Here is a 25,225-nt window from a genome sequence, read left to right as displayed (position 1 = left end):
ACCAATCAGCACGCAGGATTCCGAGACCCCGCCCAAACAACCCCCCAAACCGACACACAACACCCCAGGCTCCGCCTCCAAACGCAAACACAGGAAGCTGGCGGTGAACTTCGACGCCGCCAAAGTGACGGACTGAAGCGCGAAGGAGCTCCGCCTCTTCCTTCTCCAGCGATTTATTTTTTTCGTCTCGGGTTTTACGGTCGATATTTTTAAAATATAATTATTATGCAGCTTCCGGGGGGGAAACACGGTGAAGAACTTATCGAGTTACAGATCTAATCGTGTATTACATCATGTTTTGCGAGGGTTTTCCACTGGTGAGAGAATATTACTTTTAAACTTTAATCCACTTTCATTTCAGCAGCAGAATGAATCTTCTCGACTCTCTCTCTCGTCCGACTTTAAATTGCGCTTTTATTCCGATTTATTCAGCTTTTTTTTTTTTTTTTTTCAGCTCTGGGTTTTTAATATTCCTTGAATATTTGAAGAGTTATTTTTGTAATCGCAGCACACTTAAAAAACAGATTTGATATTCTCCCGTTTGATTTGTTTTTAATCCACAATCCCAAACACGTACGTCTACGATCCTGCCGTTACAGACAATCAGATCGGATTTCGGAAAACGCTGTGTTCCTCACCACATTCCTGAAATTCCACCAAGTCCAAACACGTAGCACTGAAGATGGCATGTAGAAGAGCGGCGAGAAAGCTGCGTGTCCGCTTCGGTCGACTTCCTGCTCAGTGAGCGAAACTCGACTTTATGCAAATGAGAGCATCGTGCTCAGCCAATCAGAAGAGAGATTGATTGGAGAACCACAAACACGGAGGACAAAATGGTGGACGTGAGTTTAGTACTAACTAATACGAGGAGATTTAAGACAAAAAAATTTTCATGGCCAATATTCCAGCATTATTCAAGCTGCTTTTTTTTCTCATCTCAGTCAGCACTTTTTCTGTATTTAAAAAAAAAAAAGAAAGAAAGAAAAAATACACGAAGTGTGAAAGTAGCCTTAAACACTCACTGTTTGTTTTTTTTTTTTCCACACACGTTATTCTCGATCGTGTTTATACACGAATACGAGACGGAACTTGGACCTCTGATCATTTCCACATCTTTATTCACTTTCTCCTCTTAAATATATCGACTCTCCTCTAATCCCCGATTCTCTGCTTCACTCGTTTTCGGCGTCTTCTACACTCTCATCATTCACTTCACTAGATTTCTCTCTGTCTTTTCTCTCCTGTCATATTCCACATTTTCACCTGTTCTCTCTTTCCCTGGCTGAGAGGCTGTGAGAGGACGTATTGGGTGTAAATTCAGCAAAGTTTAGAAAAAAATAAAAAATAAAAATAAAAATACTGTAGCACAAGATCATATGCGATTTGGTAGATAGTCAGTTAAATCTTTAACAGGATTTATTTCGCAGCTCGGTCAGAAACCTAAATCACTTTCTCTCTGTAAAAAGAGAACAATTCACCAGTTTGGTTTTTAAAATGAAATTTTTGGATTTGAATTTTATCTCCTCTTACCAGCAGCTCTGTATCCTGTAGGATTGTTGTTTTTTTTTTTTTGAGATGTGCCATGCATCAAGCGTCCGTTTTTAACGTGGACTGGGAAGTACGTCTGTGTGCAGTGTTATTTTGAAATGAACTTGAACCAAATTCACAGAACAATGAAACTGCGGCTCCCGCTTTGGGATGTGCTGTAAATAGATCTTTAATAAACAGCTTTTGTTATCATAATTTTCATAATGTTTTTTTTTTTTTTTTTTTTGGTTTTTACAACCTGTAAAACAACCTGGAGCCACACTGAAGATATAATTTTATTTATTTTTAAATCGGATCTAATTACAGTCCAAATAAAATCTGCTCAGTGGTGGTTTACTTCCGTTAAAGGACTGGGGTAGAGAGGGTGCCAATACTTATACTTACACATAGCAACAGATGGACTTCAGCCAGTAATTGAGGACCTACGGAGTGTTCCTTATGAAACGCCAACTCTATTAATGGCTTATGAACATTATGTTGTAATGTGAGTTTTTAATGTTTACTTCATCATTAAATATTTAAGCCTGGATTAATATGAACAGTAATGTTATATTAGTAAACTTTTTTATTAATTTAAAGTTTATTTGAATGTTAAAGCCATTAGCAGTCTTTTTTTTTTTTTTTTCCCCTGATAAATATTAACACTTGTGCAGCCCATTTACAGCCTGCCCATAACTCCTACTGCTGTTTATTTATTTATTCATTCAATTTGGGAAGCAGCAAAAAAAAAAATATCGAGATCTGTCAAAATATGGAGATCTGTCGCTTTAAGAGAGAATGAAATGATGCTCTGTCCCTTTAAGAGAGAGAGAAATGGTGCGCTGTCCCTTTAAGAGAGAGAGAAATGGAGCGCTGTCCCTTTAAGAGAGAGAGAAATGGAGCGCTGTCCCTTTAAGAGAGAGAGAAATGGAGCGCTGTCCCTTTAAGAGAGAGAGAAATGGTGCGCTGTCCCTTTAAGAGAGAGAGAAATGGAGCGCTGTCCCTTTAAGAGAGAGAGAAATGGTGCGCTGTCCCTTTAAGAGAGAGAGAAATGGAGCGCTGTCCCTTTAAGAGAGAGAGAAATGGAGCGCTGTCCCTTTAAGAGAGAGAGAAATGGTGCGCTGTCCCTTTAAGAGAGAATGAAATGGTGCGCTGTCCCTTTAAGAGAGAATGAAATGGTGCGCTGTCCCTTTAAGAGAGAATGAAATGGTGCGCTGTCCCTTTAAGACAAGACATCCAAAAGAAGACAACAACTGCAACAACCTTAATTCAATCCCCCGCGTCAAAAATCAAAGAAAATGTTTCACTCCTGGAGATAGATATAGTGGAACTAAAAGAACTGATAATGTCTCATCTGCAAGACCACAGCAACCTGGAGCAACTTATGAAGGACATCATGAACTTAAGACAAGAGATTAAATACCTGCAGAGGGACAGGGAACAGATGTCAAAAGAACTCCAACAAACTAAAGAGGAGTTGAGAGATTTAAAATCTACTTTAGGTAGAAAATTAACAGAAACTAAAACAGAAATGCAGGAAGAACTGACTGGCTTGAAATCAGAACTCCAAAAGATGAACCTATTAACAGCATGAAGGAACAGGTTTCTCACGTTTCAGCATCTAAAGTATCTCCTGCTAAACCCATGACCTGTCTAGAGATCCGACTGACAATCGCCAACCACTTACAGAGGATGAGTCCCACTCCTCCACGGATCCACAGACCGGAGTCCACAGCGCTGCTCCAGACAATCCCACTGAAACAGAAGCTCTTCTTCTAATCGACTCCAATGGAAAATATCTCAATGAGAAACTGCTATTCCCAAAAATGAAAACACAGAAAATCTGGTGCCCAAACACAAGAAAAGCTCTTCAGATCTTATCTCACAGAAATCTGAATAAAACCTACAAGCACATTGTAATCCACAAATGATTTACGAGCAATGAAGGGCTCCGTGGCTCCTGCACTCAGAGAGGTGGCCATCAGAGCTTCAGGACGTTTCCCAGAAGCTAAAACAACCCTATCCACCCTACTGCCACGGAGCGACGTGCCATTTCATGTGATCCATGGAAACAATGTGGAGCTCTCTAGAACCTGTGCACTTATTCCAAACGTTCACCTCGCTTACCATAAAGATATACGGCCTCATCATATGCACGACCATATACGCCTCAACAAGCAAGGAGTACAACTTTTCTCCAAGCACTTGGAAACACCAGAAGTCTACCGCACAAGAACAACTCCCAGCCAGAAAGAGGCATCCACCCTTCTCCAAAGTCCAGACAGGACTCAAGAGGTGGAGCTCCATCGCAGCAGAAGAGCTACGCAGCAGCAGTCCAGCAGCCACAACACCCTGCAGCGGCCGATCTCAACCAGATAAGACACCTACTCAACATCGTCTGCTCCAAACTTGTGAATTAATACTGTAGACATTCACCTACAAAAAAACAATCTCTTTATTGAAAAGAAGAACTCAACAAGAACTCAACATACCTTGGAAAATGACCCTGTGAACATCATTATGGAATATACAAGGCTTAAAATCTACAGCCTTTGGGCTTAAGAGTTTAAACACAGAATTCCGCAACAGCATCAAGGATATAGATATTATAATTCTACCATCACACACTGTCCCACCAACTACAGAGAAATTATTCTACCCTCACAAAAACCTGATACAGTTCGACACGGCAGAAACTCAGGAGGACAAATCATCTGGTACGACTCTAAATTCGACAGCTACATTGACACGGTAAAAATCGGCTAATACCATATCTGGATCAAACGCCATAAGGAACTACTTCTGTCACAAAAAGACACATTCCTTTGTGCCATATACATCCCACCATCTGAGTCCCCCTACTACAGTGAAGACACGTTCTACACACTGGAGAAAGAGACGATCCAATTCCAGGCCCAGGGAAATGTGCTAATCTGTGGGGACATGAACGCAAGAACAGGATTACAGCCAGATTTCACAGACACGCAAGGGAACAAATATATTAACAGTAAATTACCTTATATAAATAACAACTTCTCTCACCTACACAGAAATAACCACGACCACATTGTCAGAAATGGGAAAGATCTCCTGCAGATCTGTAGAAGTCTGGGTCTGTACGTCGTCAACGGTAGGATACAAGGGGACACTTTAGGAAGATGCACCTTTTGCTCACCTCTTGGGAACAGTACCGTAGATTATATGATAACAGACATAGATCCTCCATCTCAGAGCGTTCACTGTCAAAGAACTAACCCCTCTGTCTGATCACAGCCAAATCACTGTGTATCTCAAAAGAACTAAAGCTAACATTAGCACTCAGTCCAGTAAGCTGGACCACATTAGAAGACCATACAGATGGACTGAAAACAGCACAGAGGAGAACCAGAAAGCAATAAGCAGTCAAAAAATACAATTGTTATTAGAGAAATTTCTTAACACCTCCTATAATCACAATAAAGAAGGCATCAATTTAGCTGTGAAAGATTTAAATAATATATTTGAAAAAAAAAAAAATAGCTAAACAGACAAAACTGAAAACAAAAACTGGACAAAATCACATACCCAAGAATGACAAAAATTGGTTTGATCAAGACTGCATGGCGATTCGCAAACACCTCAGAAACACAGAGATCCAAATAATACAGAGACTCGCCTTCTTTACTGTGAAACACTAAAACAGTACAAACAAACACTCAGAACCAAAAAAGCACAATATACCCAAAAACAACTGACAACAATGGAGAACTCAGTCAATACAAACCAATTTTGGGATAATTGGAAAAACTTGAACAAAACTGAACATGAAGAATTGGCTATTCAAAATGGGGAAATATGGGAAACCCATTTCCAAACACTATTTAATAAAATAGCAACAGACACAAACTGTAAGCAAAATCAAATAACCAAACAACTAGAAACACTAGAACTGGCTTTTAAAGATAATCAAAATCCATTAGACTTCCCCATTACCGAAAAGGAACTTAAAGACAAAATTAAAATCCTTAAACCAAAAAAAGCATCTGGACCTGATGGAATACTAAACGAAATGATAAAACAAACTAGCACTAGATTCTTATCAGCTATTCTGAAATTATTCAGTGTGGTTCTGAGTGTAGGTCACTTCCCTGACATCTGGAATCAAGGCTTGATAACAGCCATCTTTAAAGACGGAGATAAATTTGACCCCAATAATTACAGAGGCATTTGTGTGAGCAGCAACCTGGGAAAGTTATTCTGTAGTGTAATAAACGCTCGACTGCTGGACTTCATCACACACACAGTGTCTTGAGCAGAAGTCAGATCGGATTTCTATCAGATTACCGTACATCTGACCACATTTACACATTACATTCTCTCATTGGAAAACACGTCGTCCAAAATAAAAGCAAAATATATGCATGTTTTATCGACTTTAAAAAAGCATTTGATTCAATCTGGCACCAAGGACTATTTTACAAACTTCTTGAAAGTGGTGTAGGTGGTAAAACCTACGACTTTATCAAATCAATGTACACTGAAAGCACTAACCCTAACCCTCGCTCTACACGACTCAGAAATCAAATGTCTGCTCTACGCAGATGACCTGGTTCTGCTGTCTCCCACTCAACAGGGTCTACAGCAGAACCTGGACCTGTTGGATCAGTACTGTCAGACCTGGGCCCTGACAGTCAATCTCAAGAAAACTAAAACCATGACCTTCCAGAAAAGATCCAGATCCCAGGGATCACAACACACATTCACTTTAGGAACTAACCTTATAACACATGCATCACACTACAGTTACCTGGGTCTAAAAATCTCTTCCACAGGAACCTTTAATCCTGCAGTGAATGAGCTGAGAGACAAAGCACGCCGCGCCTTTTACGCCATAAAACGACAATGCCCAATAGAGATCCCTGAGGTGTGGGGTCCACTGACAAATCCAAACCAAGAACTGACCAAGTGGGACAATCACCCCATCGAGACCCTGCATGCAGAATTCTGTAAAAATATCCTACACACCCACCGGAACATAACAAATAACGCATGCAGGGCAGAATTAGGAAAATATCCACTAATTATAAAAATGCAGAAAAGGGCAATCAAATTCTGGAAGCATTTAAAACTCAGTGCCCCCGACTCATACCGTTATAAAGCCCTGCAATACCAAGAGCTGAACAATGGAAGCAATCCCCTCTCTCAGCTGGTCCAGAGCTTTAGTCCTGATGTTCCACTAGCACTGACTGACCCCCATCACACTGATGCCCTGGACCACAGCAACACTGCCACACACATTACATTTAACCAAATTACACAACAAATGAAACAAAATTACTTCAAACATTGGCAATCTCAAACACAACAACAAAGTAAAATGCAATGTTATTTGGCCCTAAAAAGACAGTACAATATGGCAGACTATCTGTACAAAGTAACAGATAAAAACCTGAGAACCACCTTGACCAAGTACAGACTCAGTGGACATAAGCTCACAGTAGAGACGGGCAGACACAGGAAAACATGGATGCCGCAGGAAAAGAGGCGACGTCCACACTGCCATCAAAACAAAACCGAGACAGAGCTGCACTTTCTCACAGAATGCACAAAATACTCACAAATTCGGGAACATTTTTATCATAAATTTATACATATACACCAGAACTTTGAGTCTCTGTCAGACCGTGAGAAACTGCCCATGTTACTAGGGGAATGTGCAGACTGCTGCGTTCTAGCAGCACAGTATGTGTTCGTCTGTCACAGCATGAGGGACAGTGAGTGACTGCTCCAGTCTCTATCTCCTGCACACTTCACTGATGCTCTACTGTATTTCACTCTATTACCTAATGTTTACTGTATTACTCTTATTTACTTCTACTTGTGTACCTCTTATATTTTATAATTCAATTATTATTTGATTTGTTATTTTCTTAATTTCTTGATTTTCTTTATATTATTTTGCACTGTTTTTTAATTGTATGCAGCAACGCTGCATTGCTTTGGCAATACGAATGTACAAATATTTGTCATGCCAATAAAGCACCTAAACTGAAAAAAACTGAGAGAGAGAGAGAGAGAGAGAGAGAGAGAGAGAGAGAGAGAAATGGTGTTCTGTCCCTTTAAGAGAGAGAGAGAGAGAGAGAGAGAGAGAGAGAGAGAGAGAGAGAAATGGTGTTCTGTCCCTTTAAGAGAGAGAGAGAGAGAGAGAGAGAGAGAGAGAGAGAGAGAGAGAGAGAGAGAGAGAAATGGTGTTCTGTCCCTTTAAGAGAGAAATTGAGCGCTGTCCCTTTGAGAGAGAGAGAGAGAGAGAGAGAGAGAGAGAGAGAAATGGAGCACTGTCCCTTTAAGAGAGAGAGAGAGAGAGAGAGAGAGAGAGAGAGAGAGAGAGAGAGAGAGAGAGAAATGGTGTTCTGTCCCTTTAAGAGCTCTACACGCCCAGCAATCGGCTGATGCATGACGTCATCATTCGTGATCCTTTCAGTTTAATATTTGTTTCTTTTTTTAGTAAGCAGGCAGTTGGATATGAGAGAGCGCGTGCCGCGAGGTGAAAGTGGACCAACGAGAGGATTATTCCGCTGAATTCCGCCATTTTATGACCAACTCAAATCGCGGCTCGCGCGCTGGAGTTGTAGCTTAGCGACGGGGCGCGTGCGCGGGAGGTGTTTGTGTACAAATGGCTAGCTAGCTTCTTGCTAATTTACTTCCCTTTTTTTTAAATTACTTCCTTATTCGGGTGTTTCCATACGCGCTACGGACAAATCAGGAACAGAATCTTATGAAAGTGCCAGAGAGTGACGAGATATCTCGATAAAGTTTTTATATGTAGTAATGATTATTAAATATTAATTGAAATACAAATTTACGTTATTTTCGGTTGTCTGTAGGAATGGAACTTGTATGCGGGTGACGTAACGAGCCGCGCGCCACGGTCCGTAGCCAATCAGCTTCTCGAGACTGTTTATCCGCGTGCGCTCCGTTTTCAGCCAATCAGCTTCCGGAGAATCTGGGTCCACGCGCCCCAAGTTGCCTCCGTGGAGTGAAAGGTCCAGAAGAGCAAAGTGCAGAACTCTGAGAGAGAGAGAGAGAAAGGAGGAGAAGAAGAAGAAGAAGAAGAAAAACTGTCAGTATTTCCGGTTTATCTCGCGTTATTTCGCGACCATGACGATTAAGTTCGGTTCCCCGTTCCTGTAAGAGTGTGTGTGTGTGGTGTGTGTGTGTTATGGGAACGCTGAGGAACGGCTGGACCAAGAGAGAGAGCTTCATTCTCTCTGTGGACGTGGGAACGACCTCTGTGAGGTGCCATGTTTATGATAAACACGCCAACATCCGGGGATCCTGCAGCCGAAAGGTAACTAAACACACCTGAGTCACCTCACCTGGGCACTAACCCTGTTCCTGTGCTGTTCCTTTAGTCCTCTTGCTCGCGCTCTCTCTCTCTCACACACTCTCACACACACACACACACACACACACACACACACACACACACCCTGAATGTCATGCTTCTCTGAGATTCATAATGCACTAATTAATTTCTGCATCAACACACTTAATTAAAAAAACAAAACAACAAACTAATCAGCTCATTAACACACCCTTTATCAGCAGTGTTTCTCTAGCCACGCCCCCTTAATTAGCTTAATTAAGTTAATTATGAGGGGTGACATCACTACTCCCAAAGTTTTAGGGCAAAGTATGATGCTTTTAATGATATTTAATTAAATTTGAGCTGTTAATGATATCAGTTGTATCACAACAAATACTGCAAGTAAAACATCCATCAAGCAGATATTCTTTAAATTAATTTTATTAAACGGTAAAGAACCGACAGCGTCTCAGTGTTTGCTTCCTTTCACGTTGCTAGCGTTCACTCAGTTACTTACGGAGAATTATAGAACAGTAAATTACGCAGAATATTTAAATTTATACGCATATTTTGGTCTGATTATAGTTCAGTGACAGCTTTTAATGAGCGTCAGAGTGGTTTGTTTCGACCACACAGGACACACCTCTGTGCGCTTTGTCGTACTGTTTGTATGATTAGTGTGTGTGTGTGTGTGTGTGTGTGTGTGTGTGTGTGTGTTTTGTCCCAGGTGTCTCTGCTGTATCCGGAGCGTGGCTGGGTGGAGATGGACCCGGAGGATCTGTGGCAGAGCTTCATCAGTGTGGTGAAGGGAGCAGTGCACGGTCAGAGCTACACACACACACACGTACACCCTGTAACACACACACACACCCCGTAACACACACACACACACACACACACACACCCCGTAACACACACACACACATATACCCTGTAACACACACACACACACACACACACACACACACATACACCCTAACACACACCTCCAAGACACACACACACGCCCCCCCAACACACACAAACACACACACATACACCCTGTAACACACACACACCCCGTAACACACACACACACACATACACCCTAACACACACCTCCAAGACACACACACACGCCCCCCCAACACACACACACACACACACACATACACCCTGTAACACACATACACCCTGTAACACACACACACCCCGTAACACACACACACACACATACACCCCGTAACACACACACACACACACACACACATACACCCTAACACACACCTCCAAGACACACACACACGCCCCCCCAACACACACACACACACACACACACACACCCTAACACACACCTCCAAGACACACACACACATACACCCTGTAACACACACACCCCGTAACACACACACACACACACGCCCCCTTAAAATACACACACACACACATGCCCCCCAACACACACACACACACATGCCCCCCAACACACACACACACACACCTCCAAGACACACACACACACACTCCCCTAACACACACACACGCCCTCTAACACACACCTGCTGTTGATGTGTAAGATTTCTTCTGTAAAACATTATTGTGAAAATCTCCACCGTCTCTTAAGTTCCAGCAACTTTCGGGACTCAAACAGGAACATGAGTCCAGCTGTCTTATTTGTCCCTTTTATTTTGGACCGATATGAAGCACAACTCTGTGTGTGTCTGTGTGTGTCTGTGTGTGTCTGTGTGTGTCTGTGTGTGTGTGTGTGTGTGTGTGAGAGAGAGAGAGAGAGAGAGAGGAATGTCGAGTGAATAAGCATGATGTTAAAGTGCAGCTCAGTGAGGCAGGTGCAGTGAACATTCCATTTCTTCAGAGATTAAAAACAAGTTTGCCTTAAATTTAAATGAACCATCCAAAAAATTTGACTCGTTTCTCCGAAGTGTGTGTGTGTGTGTGTGTGGGTGTGGGTGGGTGTGGGCGTGTGTGGGTGGGTGTGTGTGTGTGTCAACATCACGGCCGTGTGACTGGCGCTGAAGGAGGATCGGTGACATCATCACATTTCGAAACGCTTCTGGCGTCGTGGTGTTTCAGCGCAGTAAAGACCGAGAGCTTGTTTTGTTCCTTATTCTGCTGGTGACATCACCCTCAAAAACTGAAATAATATTTCCACTGATTAAAGAATCTCAACTCTTGTACAGTTATTTGTGTCGCATTTTATTTATAAATGAGAATGAATTAAATAGCGTGTGTGTGTGTGTGTGTGTGTTACAGACTCAGGTTTACAGATGAGTCAGATGGAGGCGTTGGGTATCTCAACTCAGAGAGCCACCTTCACCACCTGGCACAGGTACGTGTAGTCTGAGGGGTGTGTGTATTGAGTTTTGTGAGTTGTGTGTGTATGCGTAATGAGTTTTTTGTGTAGTGTGTGTGTGTGTGTGTGTGTGAGAGAGAGAGTAGTGTGTGTATATATAATGAGTTTTGTGTGTATTATGAGGTGTGTGTGAGTAGTTACCACAAAACTATGGTATGAGTAGTGTGTGTGTAGTATGAAGTGTGTGTGAGTAGTGTGTGTGTGTGGGTGGGTATATTATGAGTTGTGTGTGTGTGTGTGTGTGTGTGTGTAGTATGAGGTGTGTGTGTGTGTGTAGTATGAGGTGTGTGTGTGTGTGTAGTATGAGGTGTGTGTGTGTGTGTGTGGTATGAGGTGTGTGTGAGTGTGTAGTGTGGTGTGTGTGTGTGTGTGTAGTATGAGGTGTGTGTGTGTGTGTGTAGTATGAGGTGTGTGTGTAGTATGAGGTGTGTGTGTGTGTGTAGTATGAGGTGTGTGTGTGTGTGTGTGTGTTTGTTTGTTTGTTCCTGCATCAGTGAGTTTTACGGCACGTTCCCTGATCGTGTTTTTTCAGGAAGACGGGGAAACCGTTTCATAACCTGATCGGCTGGCAGGACCTGCGAGCGGCCGAGATGGTCAAGTCCTGGAACAACTCGTGCACCATGAAGGTGAGATCTCACACACACACACACACACACACACACACCTGCGTCTGCGGGGGTTAAAGCTTTCTGACAGCTCAGACTGACGCCGGAGCGCTCGGTGCGTAAACACACACTGCGGCGTTAGTTATCAAACTCTAACAGGCGATCAGACGTAATAAAAATATCAAATGGGATTGTTAGAGAGGTTTGTTGTTGTCGTTGTTGTTGTTGTTGTTGTTGTGAGGGGATTCGGAGACGAGAGTGCGTTATACGAAAAAGCTGACTGCATGACGTAAACTCGAGAACCGGTTTTAGAAAATGAGGAAATGTTGTTTGGTGAATAAAATGACCTGAAAGGAAAAAAATCACTGTGTAACTAAAGTTTATTTCTTTTTCTTTTATTCTGGTCTAAGATTCAGAATCACAACCAGATGTTGTCCTAATATAAAATATAAAATAATCCATGCTAAGATCTGCGTGTTGCTAAAAAACCCGCTAGCTTTACGCGGTGTACTCGTGTTTACACTGTTACTATAGCAACCCGTGTGGATCTGTGAGACGGCGTGACTGCAGGCCGAAGCAACGAATCGGATTGTGAGCAAAATCTAACTGTCCAGAGAGCAGCGCTGACTGACTGAGTGTGTGTGTGTGTGTGTGTGTGTGTGTGTGTGTGTGTGTGTGTGTAACAGGCGGTGCACGGTGTGATGAAGATGCTGCACTTCCTCAGCAGACGGAAGCGTTTCCTGGCGGCGAGTTTGGTGGTCTTCACGCCGCAGCACGTCTCCATGCGTCTGGCCTGGGCTTTACAGCACATCCCTCAGGTTTACTATTATTATTATTATTATTATTATTATTATTATTAATTAGACTGATCTGAGATCAGCTTTTACTGCCACTAACCTAATTAATTCTCATGCAGTGTGACTCACTCATCTCTCTCTCTCTCTCTTTCTCTCCCTCACTCTCTCCCTCTCTCTCTCTCTGTCTCTCTCTCTCTCCCCATCTCTCTCTCTCTCTCTGTCTGTCTCTCTTTCTCTCTCTCTTTCTCTCTTCCTCTCTCTGTCTGTCTGTTTGTCTCTCTCTTTCTCTCCCTCACTCTCTCCTTCTCTCTCTCTCTCTCTCTCTCTCTCTCTCTTCCTCTCTCTCACTTTCTCTTCCTCTCTCTCTCTCTCCCCCTGGCCCATCTCTCTCTCTCTCACTCTGTTTATCTGTCTCTCTCTCTCTCTTCCTCTCTCTCTCTCTGTTTATCTGTCTCTTCCTCTCTCTCTTTCTCTTTCTCTCTCTCTGTTTATCTGTCTCTCTTTATCTCTCTCACTCTCTCCCCCTGCCCCATCTCTCTCTTTCTGTTTATCTGTCTCTTTCTCTCCCTCTCTCTCTCTGTCTGTCTATCTCCTTTTCTCTCTCTCTCTCTCTCCCTCTCTCTCTCTCTCTCTCTCAGCTGAAGCAGGCGGTTGATGAAGGAACTTGTTGTTTTGGGACCATCGACACGTGGCTGCTTTATAAACTCACTAAAGGTAAAAACACCAGAATGACTGCCGCCCGCCCCGGGGCTTTTTCTGCCCACCCTGAGATCTGGATAGATATCAGTGATGCTAGAAGATTAAACCCTGTCTAACCACACACACACACACACACACACACACACACACACACATATTTCTATTTAGTTTAGCAGAATTGTAGCCTGATTGTGTTGCTGTAAATGATTAATCATCAGGTGTATGATTTGAGGAGTTTTGTTACTGTGTGTGTGTGTGTGTGTGTGTGTGTGTGTGTGTGTGTGTGTGTGTGTGTGTGTGTGTTTGATTTCTGCAGGTTTGGTTCACGCTACAGATTATTCCAACGCCAGCTCAACTGCCATCTTCGATTCCTATCAGGTATTTTATAGCTCTGAACTTTATAAACTACTGTTCAGTTCAAACAAAAAACTAAATTTAAGATTAGTAAAGGACATACAGTTGGTTTTTGGTTACCATGACAACCAGTCAGGGCCTGGGGTTACATCCCCAAACCACATGACCATAACTCGAGTGCACATTTATCATGCTCTCTCTCTCTCTCTCTCTCTGTGTGTGTGTGTGTGTGTGTGTGTGTGTGTGTGTGTGTGTGTGTGTGTGTGTGTAGATGTGTTGGAGCGGGTTTCTGTGTTCTCTCCTCTCTCTACCTCTCTCCATCCTCCCCACGGTGCACAACACGAGGTACAGCATGTTTAAAAGCTGCTTTATAGACTATTTTATCTTTTATTAATTACCTGATTAAACTTTAACTCTCTCTCTCTCTCTCTCTCTCTCTCTCTGTCTCTAGTCACCATTTTGGCTCCTCTGATCCCGACATCTTCGGGGTTTCTATTCCAATCATGTCAGTTGTGAGTAATTATTTTCTGAATTATTTTATTTATTTATCGTCTCTATCTGTATTTACTTTAAACTTTTCCTCAATTTGTTACTTTACAGTCTTACTCTGAAATGGTTTTTTATGATTTGTAATGATTACTCTGAATGGTGTAACAGCGTGTATTAGCGTGGAATAATGTGTATTAGCGTGGAATAATGTGTAGTAGAGTGTAATAGCGTGTATTCGTATGTAATAATGTGTATTAGTGTATAATAATGTGTAGTAGCGTGGAATAGCGTGTATTAGTGTATAATAATGTGTAGTAGCGTGGAATAGTGAGTATTCATATGTAATAATGTGTATTAGCGTGTAATAGCGTGTATTAGCGTGTATTAGCGTGTATTAGCGTGTAATAGCGTGTATTAGTGTATAATAATGTGTATTAGCGTGTATTAGCGTGTAATAGCGTGTAATAGCGTGTAATAATGTATAGTAGCGTGTAGTAGCATGTAATAATGTGTAGTAGCGTGTAATAATGTGTATTAGCGTGTATTAGCGTGTAACTGCGTGTATTAGCGTGTAGTAGCGTGTAATAATGTGTAGTAGCGTGTAATAATGTGTAGTAGCGTGTATTATCGTGGAATAATGAGGTTGATCTGATGACTGTAGATGGCGGATCAGCAGGCGGCCATGTTTGGCGAGTGCTGCTTTGATGCTGGTGATGTAAAGATTACCATGGGAACAGGAACCTTTATGGACATCAACACAGGGAACAAACCACACACGTCTGTAGCAGGTACACACACACACACACACACACACACACACACACACACACACACACACACGGTCGACAAGGATGACTTTAACGACTTTTACCAACCTTAGTGTAATCTAGTAAATACTCTGTCTGTGTGTGTCTGTGTGTGTCTGTGTGTGTCTGTGTGTGTGTGTGTGTGTGTGTGTGTAGGTCTGTATCCCCTGGTGGGCTGGAAGATCGGCTCTGACGTCGTGTATCTCGCTGAAGGAAACGCTGCAGATACAGGAACCGCCATCAGATGGGCTCAGGAGATCGGTGAGCAAACACACAGCATCTACACAACACTATAAAACACGGCATCATTATTAATCGAAGACGCGTAACTAATTTTTCACTCGGATTAAAATATATAAATGAAAAAATCTGATTTGCTTTAAGACGCTCAATTTGTGCACTAGGTTCTTACGCTGCGTGTTTCGTAGAGACGATACTGAAACGCTGCGTATCGGCCGATATCGGTATCCATCGATCCGTCGTTAATATTTTTTTGACTATGCTTGAAATATATATATTTTTTTAAACTGAATCACTTCACGTACAAAAATACAGGAAACAGCACATCGCTAAAAAAATGCCATGCAAAAATACAGCTTTTTTATTTCAGATAAAGTCTTTCGTGGACAAAATAATCACTTACAGTCTTACATTCCAAATATAAATAAATATAAATATCAAAACGTATATAAATGTAAACATTTCCAGTTCCAGAGCGAAGTATTTCCACACCGCTGACACGTGGACACTGTCATCATCACGTGACGTGATATAACCTGCTTTACGATGTTGCGCTACAAGCGATTCTCCGATACTCCACTCTAGATTTGTTACAGGATCGGATCGAATTCGTTCTTTTTTTCGTCAAATCGAACACTTTTGCTCCTTTTGATCATAAAAGTGCGTCCAGTCTTCTACACTTTGTAGGTTTTCGCTCATTATCTGGGTTTTAATGGTGTTTTGTCTAACAGTGAACACAGTAGTGCACTGAATGTAGCTACAGCAACAGCAGATATAATAGTGTGTGTGTGTGTGTGTGTGTGTGTGTGTGTGATGCAGAGCTGTTTACAGATGTAAAGGAAACCTCAGCCATGGCCAGCAGTGTGAGCGACTCGGACGGAGTGTTCTTCGTTCCTTCGTTCAGCGGCTTGCAGGTGTGACGCTGCGCTTCTGTGTTGCTCAGACTGTTTTATTAATATATAATGTATTAAATGCTTTTTATTTTCTTTCCTGCTTGCGATTGATTTCAGGCTTTTTATTGTAAGTCACGTTTCTGTGATATTCTTCACTTTATATTATTATTATTATTATTATTATTATTGTTTACACAATAAATAGTCCTTCATTTGTGTACAGATTTTTTCTTTGATAAATTATCACAGTGTGATTGGTATTAAATTTCTGTTTGTGGGTGTGTGTGGGTGTGTTTGTGTGTATGTGTGTGTGTGTGTGTGTGTGTGTTCTTTCCTCAGGCGCCGTTAAATGACCCTAAAGCGTGTGCAGCGTTCATGGGTCTGAAACCATCCACCACTAAGAGTCACCTCGTCCGCGCCATTTTAGAGTCCATCGCTTTCAGGTCAGTTCTCCTGGTGTGTGGGTGTGTGTTTGTGTGTGTGTTTGTGTATGTGTTTGTGTGTGTGTGTGTGTGTGTGTTTCCCCTCCGTTCCACACTACACATGTTCTTGGTTCAGTCACTCATTTATTTGTTTGGTTTCTCATCTCTCTGTCTGTCTGTGTTTATCTGTCTCATCAGACCTTCTTTCTTTTGTCTCTCTCTGTCCATCTTTCTATCCGTCTGTCTTCTGTCCATTCATCTGTCTGTCTGAATACCAGTCTGTGTACCCGTCTCTTTCTTCTTTTTGTTTTTTGACCTGTCTGTCTCTATTTATCTGTCTGTCTTATTGGCTACTTGTCTGTCTAAATGCATGTTTGTATGTCTGTCTGTCTGCCCACCTGTCTGCCCACCTGTCTGTCTGTCTGTCTAATAGTGTATCTGTTGCCTCAATTTGTCTGTCTGTCTTCCTGTATGTTTGTTTCTGTCTGTCTGCCTCTTTGTGTCTGTCTGTCTACCTACCTGTCTGTCTATCTGTCTGTCCGTCTCTGTGTTTTATTGGCTTCTTGTCTGTCTGTCATTCTGTCTAATTGTGTATCTATTGTCTACCTGTCTCTTTCAGTTTGTCTGTCTGAGACTGTGTGTGTGTGTGTGTGTGTGTGTGTGTGTGTGTGTGTGTGTGTGTGTGTGTGTGAGAGAGAGACACTCAGCAGGACTGAAGTTAAGCCTGTATTCAGTAATAACACATTTATTACACATTAATAATAATAATAATAATATCTCGTTCTGTGTGTGTTATACTTCAGGAATAAGCAGCTGTTTGATCTGATGCGTCGGGAAACTCGAATCCCCATCACTAAAATCAGGTACAGAGCGGACGCTAGTTTATTACATCACTCTGAGGATTCCTCACGCTAAATAAAATGTAATAAAATAAATAAATAAATAAGCGGCGGTGTGTTCACAGGGCAGACGGCGGTGTGTGTATGAACGACTTCATCATGCAGTTAAGCGCAGACCTGCTGGGGCGTAAAATCTCACGGCCCACGCATTTCGACATGTCGTGTCTCGGGGCGGCGTTCGTGGCCGGGTTAGGAGTCGGTGAGAAACAAAAAACACTTTACCACACATCATCTAATGAAAATATAAAATATAGTGATTATAGCATGCTGTTACTCTATACATTATTACATATAATACAATACATTTCATCTGGAGATCACAAGCACTCATAAGGAGTCATAAGGAGTCATAAGGAGTCATAAGGAGTCATAAGGAGTCACAAGGATTCATAAGGAGTCATAAGGATTCGCAGGGAGTCATAAGGAGTCATAAGGATTCGCAGGGAGTCATGTGGAGTCACGTGGAATCACGTGGAGTCACAAAGGAGTCACATGGAGTCACAAAGGAGTCACATGGAGTCATAGGGAGTCACGTGGAGTCATAGGGAGTCACGTGGAGTCATAGGGAGTCACGTGGAGTCATAGGGAGTCACGTGGAGTCATGTGGAGTCACGTGGAGTCACAAAGGAGTCACGTGGAGTCATAGGGAGTCACGTGGAGTCATAGGGAGTCACGTGGAGTCATAGGGAGTCACGTGGAGTCATAGGGAGTCACGTGGAGTCAGTCAGATGGAAATGGAAAATAAATAAACAAATCACTCACCTAAAACACTTCTGTACTAAACACATATTAAAATTCAATATAAACACAAATCCAACAGTTTAAAGTGTGTTACAATAAAAAAGTTTTTAATTGTACCTTTTAATTAAAAAAAATTGTTGCATTTTAGTTTAGCTTAAATTACAGTTAGGGAAAAACTTCACATTAACATTTAAAAGATTAAAAAGGTGACAATATTTTCAGGTTTTGTTGGAAAAGAAAAAAAATATCACTATTCAAAATGTGAACGAATTGTTTATTTTTAGACGTTAAAATTATAATGTTGTGTATATAGTTATAATATTATAATATATTCTCTATCCCTGAAAGATCACATTTATTTATTTATTTATTTATTTATTTATTTAGGTTATTATTCAATTATATGTTTAAGTTTTTATTTAATTTATAAAACTTTAAATTTAAATATTTTTCTTAGTTTGTACCTGTATGAATTATTAATTACTTACTTATTTACATAATTAATTAATTAATTGATTAATTAATTTATTATTTACATCATTCGTTAAATTCCATTTTATTTTCTGCAGCACTTTTACAAAGCAATGTCCATACAAACAAATTAAAAATAATTAAAATGAATAAATATATTAATCATTAATATTTCAGAATACTTGAGCAGAACAACTTCTTCTAAACCTTCTGTGTTGCAGAAAATAAAAATGATATTTAATGAATATTTAAAGTTTGCTCTGAAGCCTGGACATTAATATAGTGCTGTTTCTGGAAGGTTACTGGAAGAGTAAAGAGGAGCTGAAGAAACTGCAGATGACGGAGCGTCTCTTCCTTCCTCAGAGCGTTAAAGGAGACGCAGGAGGAGGTGATGGAGGAGGAGGTGATGGAGGAGGAGGAGGAGGTGATGGAGGAGGAGGTGGAGGAGGAGGAGGAGGAGGAGGTGGTGTGTATAAACCAGTCCTGCAGAGCTGGGAGCAGGCCCTGCAGCGCTCCATGCACTGGTACAGCCACACGTCATAAAACACACACACACACACACACACACACACACACACACACTCGGCTCCAGAAGATCAGAGTCCAGCGGTGTTGTTCACTCTTCCAAGATCTCGTTTCATCTGTTCACAACCTGCCACGATGATGATGATGATGATGATGAAGATGATGATGATGATGATGAAGAGCCACGTTTTACACTGATGTGCCTTAAACGTAACGCACCTCTGACTTCCCCTTTATTTCCACGTTAGACTTTAATTCATTTTGTCTATTTACGGAGCGTCGTTCCGCCATGTTTTACTCTGATACGCTTTAATTTCATTCCCAATAAAGGTTAAAAAAAAAAAATAGTGGAAACAAATTCAGCGATTAAAAAAATAGATTTAAGGAAAAACAAAACGCAAGTGAGATTTTAAAAGATGAGAAATCGAGGCGTAAAATATCACCAAATTCTCGCTCGTATCTTATCGTCATTCATCCACAGAGAATTTATTAAAATAGAAAGACGATGATGAACCGTGTAGATTTAAAAGTTGTTAAAAATTTAAAAAATTGTTCTTATTAGCGACAAAATTATCCAGACCTGAAATATTTAATAAGGAGGAAGGAATAAAAATGCGCAAAAAATTAGATAAAACTCACACTGGGCCTCATTTATCCATCCTTCAGTAAAGTTGTGTGTAAATGTTGGTGTAAAGCAAACTGACGGATTTATAAAAGTTTCAGGAATGTGGATTTTCTTCGTACTCGCGTGCGTATGTTCATCACGCTTATAAAGTGCGAAGCGTGTTCCTTATGCAGCTCATTTGCATTTAGCGACGCCTACAAAACTCCATAAAAGGTAAAGTGCTAGGAGCAGGAAATGAGCGATCAGGGTAAAGACTGAAAGAAGTGGAAGTTATTTTGATTCACTTCTATGCCAATAAAAATATTCAATAATAATAATAATAATAATAATAATAATAATAATAATAAGTGAGCGCTAAATCAGCTGAGGCGTTTGTTTACGGCTTACGGCTCTGCGCAGACAGACAGAGCGGCCCGTCCTCCGTTTATTCACCGCCATTTCTTTATCGTAACTGAATGATTCGTTTTATTCGTCTTAATTTATGGGTTTGTGTCGGCTCGCTTTCTTTATTTAATTAAAGGCAATAAAATAAAGAGGCTGGTTTTGAGCAAATGTTGTGGACGGAGCTCTGAGTCCCTGAGCGAGTGAACTAGCATGAGGACGTGTTTCTGATCGAGACTCTAAAGCTCTTCTATCAGTCGCTCTGGATAAAAGCGTCTGCTAAACGCTGCAAACGTCATAAACACAAACAGTTTAAACTCCACAGAATATTCCAGAGAGAAAAGTGCAGGAATCCCTGCAGATTATAGGATCTGAAGTCCATCAGAAGTCGAGGTTTACATCAGTTAGTCTCCTTATGAGTAAATTTACACTCACTCAGGAGCACGAGCAGGATACGAACGTTCTTCTGTAATTACAGGAGTTTCATGAATAACAGATTCTTGTGTAAACGCTCGTACGAACAATTTACGATTTATGAATAAATCTGTTCGTATCCAGCTCGATCAGTGAGGCCCAATAAAGTAATTCATTAATATTCTTTGGAATTAATTCATTTTTTTATCAACAGAATATATTTTTTTTAGGAATATATTTTTATTCCACTTTGTATCTTAAAGGTCATGTTTGATTTAAAAAAAAAAAAAAAGCCTCATCTTTTATTAAACCTGCAGTTTTTAAATTTAATCATTTTTTTATTTATCAAAATAAAATAGTCACTACATTTTACTCAAATCTATTTCTGTCCTTTTTTTAAATCATTTTTTTAATCCGTATGCATGAAGGTGATATTTTCTAGTCAAAAGATGATGCGGTTTAGAAAGACGATTAATCGCCACACGGAGAGACAATAAATTAAATGTTTTATTTTTTTCTGTTAGAATATATATATTTCTGTGAATTTATAATCTGATCTGATTTATGATCGTATCGTGCCTTACTTACTGCCGTGTTCCGACACTAAAATCTCTCAAGCTGCATTAATTTACTCGTTTATTCAAACCTGAGAATTTTTATCGTTCCTGTACAAATGATCTATATTTTTATACGAAAATATTCAATCTGAAATAAACATCTTTTATAGACAGAAACATTCACATCATCAGGAGCTAATATTTCTGAGCCTCTTTATTACGATTTATTATCATTTATTTTTTATTATTATTAAAACACAGTTCGCTTTAAACGTTGCTGTTTTAAAGAGAGAAGTGATTATCGTAGTGTATCGTAGCTACAAAACCCGAGCAGACGCTGCCTGTAAAGTCGTATGTCGGCGTGTAGGAATGAAATAAGCCCCGCCCACTTGCGTCGAAAGGTCAATCTCCAGATTTTGTTTAAAGAAAGAAAAGATCAAAATAAGACGTAATATGGTTTAATACGTTTTTTTTCCCTCCATTTTAATGAAATTCGCTTTGCAAAAATATCTCGAAACGATGATGATGACGAGCAAAATGGCGTCATCGTGTTCATTTTTATTCCTACTTCATCCTCCAGTTTTGTTTTTGTTCCTGACAACTAATCGCTAACTAACTAACTAACTAACTGACTAACTGACTAACTGACTTAGTCTTAAAACGCAGAGGAACTTCAGTCACTGTTTTTTGTTTTGTTTTTTTCTCGCCTTAAAAACTAAATAAATGTAAAAATCAGTATAAAAACCAACCGTCACGCGTTTCTCGTCTCTTTCGAAGAGACAAAGTGCAAAAGATAAAGTGCCTTTAGTGAAGTTTTTATGTTTAAAATAAAATGGTTTAAAAACGAGATTTCGCTGTTTTTTTTTTTTTTACGTACAGAATTTCAGAAAAATATTTTGAGAGCAAGTTCTGAATCTGGTTTAAATGTGAAATAAGAACTGTTCAATAATATAATAATAATAATAATAATAATAATAATAATAATAATAAATAACTACAGTGTTAGGAGTAATTTTTGATTCAGCGTTTACATTAACGATGTTTTCAGGATTTTGTGCTGCTGATTTTTTTTTTCTTAAACCATTTATCTTTTTTTTTCTTTTTAATTTTTTAAAAAAAAATTTATTTTTTTTTTACTTCCCATGTACTGAACCGATTCTTTCATTACTTTAACAAGTATTTTTTGTTTATTTTTTTTAAATTTTGTAACTAAAATCAGCTCTACAGCTCAAACTCACTGACCTTTTATCCTTAAATATAATTATAACTTTAAATTCACGGACTTTATATCGAGGCATGAAATACAGGATATATAATATCACAATATTTAATATTTAATACAGATGAAGGAAAATGCTAAAATCATATATAAACTGCGCTGAAATGTTTACGCAGTTGTCACGAAATAAAATCGTAATATTTACACACGTCTGTTTCGATATTATGATTTTATTTCGTGATGAATGCGAAAACATTTTAGCGCCGTTTATATGATACGATTTTTGTGCAGATTGTTTGGATTTTGTGAATTAAAAACGTTTAAAGGCTTTTTTTTGTTTCTTAACTATAATTAAAAATAATAAGAATAAGAATCAAAAATGTCCTGATGCGTCCTCGTGTGTTTTATCGATGTTAATGTTGATGTTGATGTTGCGAAGCTCACAGCCAATCAGAGCGAGCCTGGAGAGAGTACTGGCCTGTGATTGGTTAAGCACGGTAACTAAAGTCAGTATAGAGTAGGCGGGGCTTCAGGTAAATGAACATCACGAGGATTAAAAAAAAAAAACAATCGAGTTGTCGTTCTTCTGTCGTTTAATTATTGTCAAGTTATTTTGCTAGAATTTTTCTTTTCACACGGTTTAGTTCTGTCTAATAATCACGGCCGTGACGAGATTAGATTGGATTAGATTGGATAAGAATTCTGTTTTGCGTAATCAGACATGAAGAAGTGATAAAGGTCTCTGAGATGCTGAAGTCTGATTCCATCTAATAATTAAAAAAAAAAAAAGGTTTACTGTTTATGAACCTGCGTCACAGCGAAGTAAAAAAAAAAAAAGGCGTTTTTTTTTTTTTTTTAATTAACGACGTAAACAAGTGTTTAAAAAACATTTTATAAATTATTGTGTTATAAATTGTGCGTATTTTACATCTGAGCTAAACGAAGAAAACACAATGCAGTGTTGAGTTACAGTCAGAGGTGTGTGTGTGTGTGTGTGTGTGTGTGTGTGTGTGTGTGAAGTCGTTTGTAAAGAATGTAACGATTGTAAACATTTAACGTGTAAATGAATCGTCACTCTGTAAACATTAAACTCTCACATACGCTCTTAGAAAATGTAGAACCTGTAAGTGTTCTCGGTTCCTTAAGGTTCTACGCAGAACCCTGCACTGCGCTTTCCCCGAAGATACAAACATCATAGCGCAATTTTTAAAACATTACTACGATGTGTAAAGTGTGTATCACGATTTAAAAAAAAAACATGGTGAAGAAACTGCTGCAATAAAACCCAAAGCAAAAAAACAACTTTTTTTCTTATTTATTAAAAAAAAAATTACAAATTATATTCAACACTGAAAAGCAGAATTAAGGAGTTTTTAATATTTACAGATTTTCTATTTACAATTTTAAGGATTATGTACAAATTTTTTTGTAATTATTTTTTTTAATTAATTAAAATATCACGTTATATCACATAAAATATCTCAGAAAAGCGCATTGTTGATAATTTATCCCGATATCTGTGTCACACACGTCGGATCTCTCGGCCCTTTTCCCCAACAGAAACTGTTCAGAGTGCAATCCTTTGTGTTTTTTTGGAGGCTTAGAACCCTGAATTGTTTACAAAGAACCTTTTAAAGAACGCTTACTTTGTGTACGAGTGAACAGGTTCCACCAGGAAGCGGAACGTTAAACTCCTGACGGATTTTTATATTAAGAAGAAAATAATGAGCAATAACGTGGAGTTAATACACACAAACAAACGGTTCCTCATGGGTTCCTCATGGGTTCTGTAAGGGGTTCTCGAGATAATTAAGGGTTCTTAGCTGCCAGAAAATAAAAAAGGTTCTACTTTTGGAGTGTGTGTGTGTGTGTTAACTGAGTAAGTGCGTGATACAAACTCCAAATTATTGCTCATTATTTTCTTCTTAATACCTTAGAACCTGAAGATGTATTTCAGATCTCGGTACTCGGGACACTCTTTACCCGGTTCTTTAAGGGTTCCTTGGAGAGTTAAGGGTTCTTGGCTTCCCAAAAAAAAAAAAAAAAAAGGTTTTGAGTGTAAAACAGTTTGTTGTCATGTTCTGTGTAAAAATCTGTTAGGTACAGCTGAACATTCAGGAGTTCTGCATTTTTAAGAGAGTAGAATGTGGAATTTTAGCAGGAATTTTAATGACATTTTAGTGGGAAGTTAGTGAAATTTTAGTGGGAATTTTAGTGGAAATTTACTAGGAATTTTAGTGGGAATTTAGTGAAATTTTAATGAAATTTTTGTGAAATTCGCAGCAGAACGGAATGAAAGATGAAAGCTGGTCGATCTCTACATGACCCTGTACACGGTGATGGTGAATTAAAGACCACTTTATTCTGGAAAAGTTCTGTTTCTAACCTTCATATAACCTTCACACAACCGTAATGTGATTCTCGTCCTAATCAGACTATTAAAATCCTCTTTATTAAACAACGCTGCTGCTTTATTTTCTGTTTGATTGCAGTTCTGATGTAGTTTTATTGGACTTTATGACTCTGTGACTGTGAACTGTAGTAAAGTAAGTGTTAAATAATCCACACTGTGTTTTATGAGCTGATGTTACTGATGTGTAGCGGCTTATTGTTTCAGATTCGTGTCGATTTAGAAGTAAAATCAACAAGATTGCTGAATAAAATGTTGAATAAATCGCAGTTGTGTGTCGATTCCATGAACATGCATCAGATACGACATCTAAAAGCTTTATTTTTTTTTATTTTACTCATAATAGAATGAGAGTGGTTTAAAATTTCCTTTTCAAAAAGTACCAATAACTTTATAGATAATTAACTACATGCTAATTTGCATATCACAAATAGATTTCACTCAGAATTATTCATT

The 25,225-nt window shown here is 39.5% G+C and overlaps 2 protein-coding genes across 3 annotated transcripts in view; both read left to right on the top strand.

The window, feature by feature from the left end:
* Positions 1–1,743, top strand: part of xrn1 (5'-3' exoribonuclease 1) — a 38,807-nt gene extending 37,064 nt beyond the window's left edge. The window contains 1 exon segment of the mRNA XM_053227584.1: positions 1–1,743. This exon segment is cut by the window's left edge and continues 134 nt beyond it. Within this exon segment, the coding sequence (XP_053083559.1) occupies positions 1–136 (136 nt within the window). The 3' untranslated portion in view covers positions 137–1,743.
* Positions 1,744–7,918: 6,175 nt separating this feature from the next.
* gk5 (glycerol kinase 5) lies at positions 7,919–25,038 on the top strand. 2 transcript variants are annotated; one of them, XM_053227409.1, is made up of 17 exons: positions 7,919–8,854; positions 9,600–9,693; positions 11,123–11,198; positions 11,755–11,848; positions 12,514–12,645; positions 13,263–13,338; positions 13,640–13,701; positions 13,949–14,022; positions 14,129–14,189; positions 14,828–14,954; positions 15,129–15,233; positions 16,032–16,126; positions 16,445–16,548; positions 17,331–17,390; positions 17,492–17,625; positions 18,937–19,062; positions 19,096–25,038. In XM_053227409.1, the coding sequence occupies exons 1-17, from the start codon at positions 8,726–8,728 to the stop codon at positions 19,179–19,181; spliced, it is 1,635 nt and encodes a 544-aa protein (XP_053083384.1). In that variant the 5' UTR covers positions 7,919–8,725; the 3' UTR covers positions 19,182–25,038. The 2 variants fall into 2 exon arrangements, with proteins under 2 accessions (XP_053083384.1, XP_053083383.1); XM_053227408.1 differs by having other exon boundaries at positions 18,937–25,038.
* The last annotated feature ends 187 nt before the right edge of the window (positions 25,039–25,225 follow it).

The sequence above is a fragment of the Pangasianodon hypophthalmus genome, chromosome 21 (genome assembly GCF_027358585.1).
Source record: "Pangasianodon hypophthalmus isolate fPanHyp1 chromosome 21, fPanHyp1.pri, whole genome shotgun sequence".
Taxonomy (NCBI): Eukaryota; Metazoa; Chordata; class Actinopteri; order Siluriformes; family Pangasiidae; genus Pangasianodon; species Pangasianodon hypophthalmus.
The sequence above is the reverse complement of the archived record's forward strand: the minus strand, read 5'-3'. Positions and strand labels throughout refer to the sequence as shown.

Bases quoted from the DNA above. Each gene is read 5' to 3' on its own strand.
- gk5 (XM_053227408.1), top strand. From the start codon at position 8,726: ATGGGAACGCTGAGGAACGGCTGGACCAAGAGAGAGAGCTTCATTCTC. The intron at 14,955-15,128 runs GTACACACACAC...GTGTGTGTGTAG, and splicing joins ACCACACACGTCTGTAGCAG to GTCTGTATCCCCTGGTGGGC. The intron at 17,626-18,936 runs GTGAGAAACAAA...TGTTTCTGGAAG, and splicing joins CGTGGCCGGGTTAGGAGTCG to GTTACTGGAAGAGTAAAGAG.